The 11,480-nt window shown below is 43.5% G+C and overlaps 2 protein-coding genes and 1 long non-coding RNA gene across 5 annotated transcripts; 1 reads left to right on the forward strand and 2 right to left on the reverse strand.

Moving 5' to 3' along the window:
- Positions 1-241: 241 nt before the first annotated feature.
- On the reverse strand, positions 242-6,295 carry nherf2 (NHERF family PDZ scaffold protein 2). Its single transcript, XM_076090496.1, has 6 exons — positions 6,089-6,295; positions 5,451-5,768; positions 1,699-1,890; positions 891-1,044; positions 545-765; positions 242-458 (listed from the first exon to the last, which is right to left on the reverse strand). The coding sequence occupies exons 1-6, from the start codon at positions 6,293-6,295 to the stop codon at positions 291-293; spliced, it is 1,260 nt and encodes a 419-aa protein (XP_075946611.1). The 3' UTR covers positions 242-290.
- Positions 856-7,908, forward strand: LOC142948451 (uncharacterized). The gene is made up of 4 exons (XR_012953509.1): positions 856-1,061; positions 1,719-1,833; positions 2,820-3,014; positions 4,222-7,908. It is a non-coding gene; the product is annotated as an uncharacterized LOC142948451 (long non-coding RNA).
- An 8-nt stretch (positions 7,909-7,916) lies between these two features.
- nthl1 (nth-like DNA glycosylase 1) lies at positions 7,917-10,117 on the reverse strand. Of its 3 annotated transcripts, none has more exons than XM_076090500.1 (6): positions 9,888-10,115; positions 9,462-9,676; positions 9,208-9,378; positions 8,947-9,106; positions 8,670-8,775; positions 7,917-8,489 (listed from the first exon to the last, which is right to left on the reverse strand). In XM_076090500.1, the coding sequence occupies exons 1-6, from the start codon at positions 10,093-10,095 to the stop codon at positions 8,192-8,194; spliced, it is 1,158 nt and encodes a 385-aa protein (XP_075946615.1). In that variant the 5' UTR covers positions 10,096-10,115; the 3' UTR covers positions 7,917-8,191. The 3 variants fall into 3 exon arrangements, with proteins under 3 accessions (XP_075946615.1, XP_075946614.1, XP_075946616.1); XM_076090499.1 differs by having other exon boundaries at positions 9,462-9,697; positions 9,888-10,113; XM_076090501.1 differs by having other exon boundaries at positions 8,214-8,489; positions 8,901-9,106; positions 9,462-9,697; positions 9,888-10,117.
- Positions 10,118-11,480: the final 1,363 nt, after the last annotated feature.

Below are 11,480 nucleotides of genomic sequence, written 5' to 3' on the forward strand. Positions count from 1 at the left end.
AGATCCACAGAACGTGTCTTTGTCCTTATAGATACAGTAAAATAAGCATCTAGAGAATACTATTTGATATCTTACAACATAGTTTTACACAGAGCATACTTTAGGAATATTACTATTATATAATATTACTACCTGTGTCTTTTTCACATTGCTCTTTCTTTCACTGTGCCTCTGCAAGATTGAGGTACAGTATTTAAGATTATAATATGAACAATGACGAATCACGATATTATTCCTCATTCTATGGCATTCTTGCACTTCTTCTCTTATTTTCTCCTTGCGTTCTGGGGTCAGAAGTTGCCGAAGATCTCATGTTTCTTACTCCAGTCCATAGCAGGCGCTCTCTTCTTGTTGCGGATGGCGAGGGCCTTTTGTTTAGCCTCAGCAGCTGTGGGACTCAGACGCAGGCCACTCTCCACGAACGGGTCCGAAACACGCCTGTCGTCCTCATCGTGGACCTGCAATATACACAAACGTACATGTATCACGCACACACTCAACGACATCACATTTTCTGCTCCGTTTCTTACTTTATTTCTGTCACCTGGATGCTCATATCCGAGCTGCTGATCTCTGATTGGGTGGTGGAACTTCTTGAGGAGTGAGATGCTGAGCTCCCATTCGTCCAGGATTTTGGTGATGTATTTGTGATCGGGGAGTTTGTCAGTGTGATGTTTATGACTGGTGGGTCTGAGACGGGGAGTTCAGCGGTCGAAGACGGGCTGTGTGGGGCGCTTTCTGTGGCTGATTCATCCGGATAGACCTCTGTGAGAGAGGGAACAGAGACAAGTGAGACATTTTGCCTGGAGAATAAAGAGGTGTGTGTGTGTGTGTGTGTGTGTGTGTGTGTGTGTGTGTGTGTGTGCACGCACGCACGCACACAACCTGACCTTTGTCATGGCTGATGGTTGGTGTGATCCCCAGTCTGTGGAAGAGCTCGTCTGTCTCCTGGTCGACCACTAGGACGCGCACTTCCCCCCCCCCTGCTCTAATGAGTGCCACCACCTCTGAGTGCCTCAGGCCCTCAATGTTCACTCCGTTCACCTGAGACAGAGAAAACGGTAAGGTCAGAGGAAACAGTGGAGGAAAGTGAAAATGAAGAAGAGACACGGAAATTTAACCTAATGAGACAGACGGTTTTACATGGCAGAGAATAGAAAATAGGAAGTAGGAAGTCTCGTTTCACAGACCAGAAACAGATAGAATCTGTGATTCGAGTAGAAGCGTGTTTATTTGCATGAATTCCCTTCCTGCCTCCACACTTTTCCTCTACACATTAACTGTACACCTCATACAGATGGAAACAGAAACATTCACTGCGTTTCAAATCACACACTTTCTCTTTATACTAGTACACAGCAGCTGCCCTTACAAAGTACATACTGTTGCATGCAGTGTGCATTCAACTCGGACATACTACTTCATCATAACATTGCACCTTGATCTTTGACCCTCTTGCTCATATATTATTATAATTTCTTAGTTTATTTACTCTAAATCCAGCTAATCTGGTCTAATCCGATCACACCTCAAATCAGTGCGCAGACCTGATTAATATGGGAACGGTGGCATCCTTTTTCCCATCAATTCCCTAAAATGTACCTATGACAAGATCAGTGCATGAAGTCTGCATGAATGGGGATGGGGGTCATCCTTTGGCCCCATTTATTTCAATGTGTGTGTGTGCTTTAGTTGTACCTCCACTATTCTGTCTCCAGGCCTGATGTTTCCACTCTCAGCAGCTGAGCCGGGGTCCACTGAACGCACGAGCTGTCCGTCCTTTGTCTTCTTGCTGTGCAGGTTGAAGCCGTAGCCGTGCTCCCCCTTCACCAGGTGACACAGACGGGGATGGAGCTCGACTGTCGGCTCTGGTGTGGGATGCACCTGCAGCTATAATGGGACATAAATGAAAACAAAAACAGGATATTAGAGAAGAAGGCTCTACACGTCTGTATTTTATCCGTTTATTAGGTAAACCTGTACAACCACAGGTTTCCCAGACAGACCTGAAGCTGCTCGAGTTGTGTAATCCATCACAGTGGACACGAATTTGGCATTCATGTTTTTAATCACAGTTACATTATCCATGCGCTGTGATGCATTTTAAGTGAAGATTGATCTGAATAGTCTGCCCTGTTTTATCCTGCAAAGTTTAAAATGAGCTCGACAAAAATAAATCAATGCAGACTTGATATTCATTTTGATGAGATTTTCATATCAGACCGAAATGAATGGCTGCTTGTAATAGTATGAAAAATAAAATACATCCCGAAATAATTTTTTTTGCATGCATTTGGAATTGCCTATTAAAATATATAAACAAGTTCAAACATTTTAAAATACACTGGTCTGATGCTTAAATATATGGACATTTTTGGGTCTGTAATTTCCGGTGATGTTGTAATTGACTGCACTGTACTGAATGTTTTGTCCTCCTACAATAAAATAACAACACCACTAACTACGGCATCAAAAATGACCAAAGAGTTTAATCAACACGTTTGTGCCAAAGGGTCAACAAAAACCTGACAAGCTTCACAGCAGCAGAAGTTACTGCAGGGCTGTTCTGCTGGATTCCACTAGATTGTGCAGGTTATGGCTGTTTAATAATTAAGTATCGCATATAAACTTCATTTCACAACAATATGATCATATCAAATGATCTCTGATGTTCAAATCAGTGATTCCAAGCTCATTGTAATTAGCCAGTTATTATAGTTTGTGTTTTGTTTGATGTAGTGCACACAGTCTCATATTTACTGATATTGGGAAAAGATTCACATTAACATTGTAATATGTATTTCATGTTTATTGCCCAGCCCTACCACAGGTGTGTATAGGTGTGGCTGTACGATGAGCTGAGCAGGAGAAAGAGGCTGCCGGGATGAGCCCGTGGCCTCAGATCTGAGCACAGTGGATCTGGTTGAGAGACATTAATCCTGATCCTAATGACCAACGACAAGAGTTGAGACATTGCATGACTCACCTGCTGACCAGACCTGCGCCTATACTAGGTACATGCTGTGTGTGTGTGTGTGTGTGTGTGTGTGTGTGTGTGTGAGTGTGAGTGTGAGGGAAGTGTGTTGTTGGACTGATCCAGACTGTTGCATGGCTGTGACCGCACCACTGTGGTTATGTAAGACTAGCCTACTTTATATGGGCGTCTGCTGCCATAATAACATCATGCAACAATGAAATTGCGTCTGTATTTACATGTACAATGTGAATGTCACAGGAGGAATGACACAGAAGTGGAGCGATGAGAGAGAGTGATTATGTGTGTGTGTGTGTGTGTGTGTGTGTCTTTTATGAACAAGCAGATGAAAAGCACAGGGGTTGTGTTGACCTTGGATTAATATACCACAATGGTTTCTTGATCGCATCTCATCAGAAATGTCTAGAAGTTGATTTTGTATATGATCAGTACATTTTTAACAGGTGAAAAAAGTCCCAAATGAATCTAAAGACTTTCACATACAGAAAGAAAACCCTGGTCACTGAAAGGCACAGAGAAAAGGCATTTTAAAAGCCTTTAATTTGTCAGGTCTATTAATGGTGAACAGGACAGACCAAATGTCCTTCAACAGGACTTCATCACAGTGCACACTATTTAAAAATGTTAATTTCGGAAGCTTATTGCAGTAGATTTTGGTTTAAGCGTCATTCAGCTCATAGCTCATATTTGCTGTCAGTGGTGGTGGCAGATTGCATGGGTGCTGCTGTTACTGCGTAAGATGTTGTTTGATCTGAACTGATAAAGAGAGCCGTGATGGCCAGCCAAGGGGTAGCCTGTATTTACCCTGCCTTTGGCTAAACAGATGGCAGCTTGATGTGAGCCTCTGTGCCTGAGGATCCTGGTCCACTTTGTTTGGAGCCCAAACACTGAGCTCAATCTCTGACAGACGGTTCTCGGTTATTTCGGCAGCCTGGGGGACATTAAGACGTCACGGTCTGGTTGGCACAAATGGAAATTTAGTTTTTGCCCTGTCACACTTGCTGGCATAGAAATTAAGGAATTTGAATTGGTTTGTGTGTATTTGATAGCATAGCTAAATTGTTTCTAACTACATCTAAGTGTGCAAGTTCACAGTGGGATTGTGTGCCTCCAGCCCACAATAAACAATACAAATAGATACTTATCTAAAAATGTTGACTGTGCAACATTGCTATCTTAAAATCTGATCCCTCCCATGTCTTGATACTTCCTTTCCTCCCATGCAGACATTCAAACCCATCCATCCATCCATCCATTTTCCTCTGCTTATCCAGGGTCGGGTCGCGGTGGCAACAGGCCAAGCAGGCTGACCCAGACTTCCCTCTCACCGGCAACATGTTCCAGCTCATTCTGGGGGATCCTGAGGCGTTCCCAGGCCAGCTGGGAGATGTAGTCCCTCCAGTGTGTTCTGGGTCTTCCCCGGGGTCTCTTCCCAGTTGGACGTGCCTGGAAAACCTCCAGTGGGAGGCGTCCAGGAGGCATCCTAATTAGATGCCCGAACCACCTCAGCTTTCAAACGCACTTTGTCAAAAACCCTTTACACCTCCAACTAGGGCATACTTTATCACACTACTTTTCATTCAATTTGACTAAACAATACCTACAGTTCTGTATGTTTTTTGTCTTTGGTGTCGGCAGTCAGGTGGGAACAATCCTACGATTGTTTGCGTGAGGTGTTAACACTCAGTATGCACAAAGAGACGGCACTCTTTAAATACAATATGCATTTAAAATGTTCACACCCCTCCGTGACAACAGTGACTTGTAAAGCAGATGTTTGAATGACAGGGAAAGTTACAAACAGGACTATAAAACCCACTGTTCACTGTGCACAAGAGGAGGTGAGACATTCAACATTTTAATTTAAACCTGCTGTATTTACACCATCTCTATTGCCTGTTTTATTCAGTCATTCACTGTTTACTAATGTTTATTTCCTGCAGACCCCTTTTTCAACTTGCATGCGCTACAATGAACTTTACTGCCTGGAATAAGAGTGATTGTGCAGTGTTGTTCAGGTATTATCTCTGTCCAAGACACTCGGCTGAATAAAAAAAAAAATCAAATTTATTATTCTTTCAAGCCAGCCAATCTTAGCATAAATGCATTCACTGGGATGTTTTCTTACACCTTTTGTGGCTTTAATTCATTTCCTTAGCTTGTCTCCCCTCCTCAGTGCACCTGAGCTTCGTGCTGGAATACCAGCAGTGCTCAAATCCAGATTAGTGCGAGACAGACATCAGGTAAAAGAGTACAGGCTCAGTGTCACCCACACTCTTAACACAGTAACACACTGGCTCTCTGCAGACTGACCCTTAGACTTCACAATTTTGACTCTTTCCTCCCTTGTCTTCAAATGAAAACGATGCAAATAATCTATAAAAGCCCATGTTGGTCTGTAGTGCGTGTGAGGGACCCACACACCAGGTTCTAATGTATTGCTGTCAAGCCTTACCTCTGTGTCTGTCCCTGTACTTGATGTCACTGAGGATCTCTTGACCGTGGCTTGTGTAGTCGTGTGTGTGGACGAGTCTGCAGCAGGAGGGTAAAAGAAGTGTGTGTGGTTGGGTTTGGGTGACGGGGGTGAGTTCTCTCTGGGTATGGGAGAGGCAGAAGGAGTGGGCCCGAGCGAGGGTCGCGGAGACAGGGTTCCCATCTCAACGGCCAGGTCCTCGGTGCATGCCAGGCCACAGCTGCGGAGGTAGTCATCCGTGTCTCTGTCCACCACCAGCAGCCTGGTGCGGTGGGCCACTTCATGGATACGCTCCACTACCTGCAGGGAGAAGAGAGGAGTTACAGAGAGGAGCTAAAGACAACATTTAAATGATTACTGGGTGTCATTAAGTGCATGTTGTTCACCCTGAACTGTCCTACGTATAACAGTTTTTGCACAACAAAGACACCCAGTGATTCCATTACACAAGGCTCACATTGACCCATTTTAGTAGCCCCTCCTCAAGCAAAGGAAAAAGTGGTCTAACAGGTATAGAACTCATTGTTTGTACATCAGAGAGTTTAGGCGTCTCTCCTGGCCTCTCTTTACCACGCAAGCACTCGTCTGTGCATTTAAAAACAAAAACATGTATCACTTACTTGAAGGTGGGTTTCCTTCTCCACATTCTCACCGTTCACCTCCACCAGCCGATCTCCTTGTCGCAGCCCGCCCAGCTCAGCACAGGAGCCGGGCTCCACTGTGCGGATGGACTGTCCACCTTTATTCCTATCACCGAGCAGGAGGAACCCATAGCCGCGCTCTCCTTTTGTCAGGAAACAGAGCCTGGGTCTGAGCTCGCTCTCCATCCCAGCGCGTCAACAGGGGGGAAACAGGTCAAAGTGGCTCAGGAGAATAAACTGGTGATTGTCCCAAGCGCGCTGGGAAGTCTCTGGCTCTTAATCCAATGTACGACTGCGCGCTCCACTGACCAAAATGTCATCATCATTTAGCATGATGTGAGTCCATTAATAATCCACAATTGTTCAGAGAGCACAAATCAGAAAAATAGGCTAAAAGTAATGAGTTTTTAATCCATCATGCAACTGCCAGGGGCGCACATATGAGCGCGCAAAGATGGTGCTAAGTGTGCGTAAAGTAGCGGCGGAAAACCGCGGACAGTGGCTAAATCCCATCCATCGGAGGAATAATCCAAGAGATCAGAGATTAGAAAGCTTTTCCTCGCACGTAACACTTAATTCTCCTCGTCAGCTGGGCGTGTGTTGTCCTGTACGACCCGGCGCGAGAGTGAAGAGGCGTCAACAACAGATGCCATATACGTCCCCTGCAGCTCACACCTGACGGAGCCGCGCAGCCGCGATGCGCTGGCAGAAAGTGACAAGTCGGTTACGAGTTACTGGAAAGAAAGTATTTGTTTAGAGATGATATGAGTCAAGATGCGTTTTAACTGCGGCCAAGGACATTTGCTCTGGTTAGAGTCCCTCTACAGAGGCAGCGGCTTGCCCCGTGGTGGCGGAGGTAAACCTGTGACCTTAGAACGGAAATCGTCCTTATCCGCCCTCTATTTCTGTCTCCACTGGAGATCAATGAAAGGACGGTTGCGTAAAAGGGGATTTAACGGTTCATGAAATATGAGCTCAGGATTATTTGCATTTATCCATTAAAAAAATAAGTCTAAATAATTCAGGAATGCCAAGTTTGAGGGTGTGTGTTGTTGACATTTAGATCTGAGATGAGACACCCACGAGGCAAAAAAGGACTGCAATTTAGCTGAAATCATGTACTTCAGTAAAAGTACCACAGTATAAAAATACTCAGTAGCCTAAGTAAAAGTCAAGGGTTGTCAAACATGTCCTTAATTAAAAGCATAGACAAGTATTAGTAACTATAGCTCTTAAATAGTGAAGAGATAGAAGTAAATAGAGAATAAATACACTTAATTACTTTCTACCACATTTATTTACAGTGGCCTCTGTCTTGTGTTTTAATGTCTGCTCTTTTCCACATCAGTTAGTTTGGCTTGTGAGACAAACACCCAGTAAGCCACGGCAGTCAGCTGCAATGACTTAACGAGATGCAAATGTTATTGTTAATTACACCTGTGGTTTTCCTGCTGTAGGCCTATTACTGTAAGCAAGTATCCCCAAACAAGTACTGGCACTGTGTAGTACTTAAAGTCTCTGTGATAATTGATGTTCTTAGGGTTGTATGAAGGGTTTGTATGAATGTTCTAATTACTTTTAGTTCATGTTTTACATTTTAAGCAGGAACCAAGAAGGCTGGCTGCACAAATTCAATCATGTTCTTTATGAATAGAGTCTGTGGTTAAGCTACTAATCACTTTAGTTCTTCACTGCGTCACTTGGGTTCTTTCCCATTCTGATATATTAAAATGCCATAAATGAGTTTACTGTTGTTGCACCAGGTAAACTCGCTCTGCTGGAATAAAGGACAAACTTTAAACACGACCTCAGTACATATATTGTTTTATTTGGTAATAAAAAATGAAACACCAGCAGTAGAAAAATATGTTATCTCATAAAGTGTAAACAGTGAAGTTATAGTATAAGAAAACCTCAAAATACAATACTAAACATGTATATTCTGAACCTTAATTCACAGTGATGTTTTGCTTAGATGCAAGTTTTCAGTGTGTGCGAATACATTGAACTTTTATTGTACATACATACATTCAGTCTTGGGTCAGACCAAAACTTATGGGAGAACTACATCAATGGTTAACCCTATTTTTTTAGCCTCCTTCTCTGTGTTGTGTTGGAGGAAACAGGTGTGGGCAGTGGCTCCTTCTTTGTCCTCTCACGTTTAACAGTGGATTCTTGTTCAGGTTCAGTTTTTGCTGTAAAGGAGGAGGTTGGCTTTGGAGACCGCGGGGATCCGGCTTTAGGCCTCTTCGTAGGAGAGATCTTGTGGGTGGATGGACAGCTGTACTGGTTCAGACACACAGAGCAGAGCGGGCTGACGGGGAGACAAACCTGCTGACCAAAACCCACGAGCAGCCAGTTGATCTCGCTCCACAGCTCCCTACGACAGAGTGAGACAGGAACATCACAAGCTTACAATAAACCTGCATTGATTGATTTTTGATCAGTCAACACTTAAGTGGTGAAGAGTTCCTATCAAACACCAGTCAATGATGTGCTGTATATGTACCTATAGGTCAGTCTCATCCAATCTTTAGCAGTGAATTAATCATGCCAGTACCTGGGCAGCCACTCCTCCAGGGCCTTGCGTGTTTCCTCTGGGTTCCTGGAGGGTTTCTTGAGCCAGCCCAGACGATTGGAGATACGATGCACATGTGTGTCCACGCCTAGACAAAAAAAAAATCAACACTACGAATGAGGGCACGCACACATATAGATTTGCCTTTCTACAAAACAGTAAATGTTAAATACACCTAGTCCACATGCTGTTCCATCAGACCTCTTTTATTACATTTGACTTGTAAGTGATCGTGCATGTTTCAGGAGTGTGTCCCCACCGATGCCCGACACCTGGTCCCAGGCGATGTCCATAGCCAAGTGAGCCATCTTGGGTCCAACTCCTGGCAGGCGGACCAGCCCCTCCACGCTGTCTGGGATGTCCCCTGCGAGCTCTTTCTGCAGCATGGCCGATGTCAGCTTCAGATACTTCACCTTAGTCTAGAGAAGAAATGTAGGGAAAAGCGTTCAATAAGGTGCAAAAACGAAAACAAAGAAGGAGGGTGAGAATGTGGAAGCATATAAAAAGACTTCTGCATTACCCTCCAGAAGCCGACAGGGTAGATGAGTTTCCCCAGTGCTTCATCATCAGTGGTGAGTATATGTTCTACGGTGCAGCCGTGAGCGCGGAGCTTCTGCATGGCTGCTGCCGTCACCTGGTCCTTGGTCTGACTGGACAGCATGAGGGAAACCAACACCTGGAAACGCCTCACCTGTGCCAACAGTAGAAGGAAAAAGATGAATACATTTGAGCTATTATGTTGGCTTTAAAAAACAACAACTAAACCACACCTACATGTGCAGGAGCCTCTGGGTCGTAGCATTTCTCTGCTCCCATGTTGTCTACAGGTGCATCACGGCCGCTCCTCATCTCACGAATGTATCCCAATTGTTTCTTCCAGTCGGGAGGTTCCCAGTGTTCAGTCTTCACAGGTGTAACACCTTCATCCTTCTCATATTCCACTTTTACCTGTCTCTTCCTGCAGCTGTGTGAAGACAGTGGTAAAGTTCCTGTTTTTGGTTGGCAGCCCCCTGAATGAGTACAGGGGAGAGAGAGGATGAGAAATATCTCACCCCGCATGGCAATACAGAAAGAAACCACGCGACGTGGCAACACGTGCGTGGTTGTGGTCCGCGAGGAGGTACTTAAATTAACTGTGTGTCATTTCTAAATAATATGACAAGTGTTCAGCTAACGTTAGTAGCCTAACGTAAACATTACCCGTTGATAAGGGGGCCGAGGAGGGTCTTTGCGCAACGATCCTCGCCTCCTCCTCCTCTTCCTCCACCTTCACCTTCACAGCCACAGAGCAGACTGGGTCCACATTACTCCGTCTGTCGGTAAGTTTGGACCGGAGAGAGCTCGCGGCATTTTGCTCACCGCTCCGCGTAATAACAGACCTGCTGTGCATGAAGTAAGGAGAGGTCATAGTAACGCACGGGACTACATGACGTGAAGCATTTTGATCGACCTGAAGTTGGTTTCTCAGTCGAAGTTTCTGGTCACGAGGGGACCAGGAAAGTTTAATCCCCTTTTGAATACATGAAAGGAAATAGGACAACTACTACTACAATTTTCAATAATAATACAAAAAATATGATAACAATAATAACAACAACAACGCTATATTGTTATTATAAATAGATTACAATTACATATTTTAAATTTCAAATGTATCAAAAGCATTAATAATGCAACAGCAAGTTATAGGCGATTAGAGGGTTCTGATTACTGTTTAATGAATTACAAAAAAATATAAAATTTAAATTATAGGCTACATATGATAAACTAAAGTTGGCTTTGCATTTGAGAACAACTTACAATTGTTTGGGGGGGGGGGCAACATGACAACAAAAATCAGTGAAGGCTTATGTATTTATGTTAATAAGAGTAAATTGACATTATAAAAGTTGCACGATTCATTTAGATTACCATGAGGGCGTCTTGACAACGACAACAACGGAATTGTACAGTTTAAATATAAAAATGTGCTAAGATATTAGCAGTAAGATATTAGCAGTAAGATAATAGAGCTCACCGTGTTGCATGCTACTATGAGATATACCTGTGGGATATAAAGAGGATATTAATAAACTGAAATAAACCAGATCTGCAACAGGCATGCAGTGTGAATTGGTATTTTTTATTCTATTCCAAGCTTTTACTAAATTCTAAGAAACAGAAATAAATAACATTGACCTTCTAAACTTCTCTGCAAAATATGACAATTAAAATAACCAAGGCTCAGAATCATGTAATTTAATATCTAGGACAGTGGACAGTGTCTCTTCATGATCACAAAAACCACATATTCCCCAAACAGAAACATTTATCTGGAGTATTTATATGTTGTGTTTACACCAATGAGGCGGTTGAAAGCTACATAAATAGGTTTGGGTACTATTGAGTTGTTTCTAACCATCCAACATGCAACCATGAAACCCAGTAACACAACAAAACTTAGTGCTTCAAAGCAATACAGTTACAAGAACTGAACTTTACCTCAAAGCTCCACTCGCAGGCAGCCTGGCGACAGTGCAGCTCGGGACTCCAATGAGGAACCAACTTCAGTATCGTTAGCATACGTAGTTAGCTGCCAGTCAACGTAGCCGTTGTGTAACGTTTTAGGCTTGAGTAGCATACTTATTTGACTAGTAAGCCGTTTTACAAGGACATTGGGAACAGAACAGTGTCTTGCTTTTGTGTAGATATTTCGTCATGATCAATAAACGGAGACTAAAGGGGCTTTAGCATAGTCGGGGGTTTAGCTTGCTTGGAACTACATTTCCCATCAGTAAGAGTAATAAACGTGTT

The sequence above is a fragment of the Anarhichas minor genome, unplaced genomic scaffold (assembly GCF_050575085.1).
Source record: "Anarhichas minor isolate MPS153535 unplaced genomic scaffold, ASM5057508v1 ptg000012l, whole genome shotgun sequence".
NCBI classification, from domain to species: domain Eukaryota; kingdom Metazoa; phylum Chordata; class Actinopteri; order Perciformes; family Anarhichadidae; genus Anarhichas; species Anarhichas minor.

What these genes read in the sequence shown, in the direction of transcription:
- nherf2 (XM_076090496.1), bottom strand. Translation starts at nt 6,295, where the DNA reads ATGGAGAGCGAGCTCAGACCCAGGCTCTGTTTCCTGACAAAAGGAGAG. An exon ending in AGAAGGAAACCCACCTTCAA is followed by an intron (nt 5,769 to 6,088) that starts GTAAGTGATACA and finishes TTCTCCCTGCAG; the next exon opens with GTAGTGGAGCGTATCCATGA. An exon ending in AACCATCAGCCATGACAAAG is followed by an intron (nt 766 to 890) that starts GTCAGGTTGTGT and finishes CCTCTCTCACAG; the next exon opens with AGGTCTATCCGGATGAATCA.
- nthl1 (XM_076090499.1), bottom strand. Translation starts at nt 10,095, where the DNA reads ATGACCTCTCCTTACTTCATGCACAGCAGGTCTGTTATTACGCGGAGC. An exon ending in CTCGGCCCCCTTATCAACGG is followed by an intron (nt 9,698 to 9,887) that starts GTAATGTTTACG and finishes GTACTCATTCAG; the next exon opens with GGGGCTGCCAACCAAAAACA. An exon ending in ACCCAGAGGCTCCTGCACAT is followed by an intron (nt 9,379 to 9,461) that starts GTAGGTGTGGTT and finishes CTGTTGGCACAG; the next exon opens with GTGAGGCGTTTCCAGGTGTT.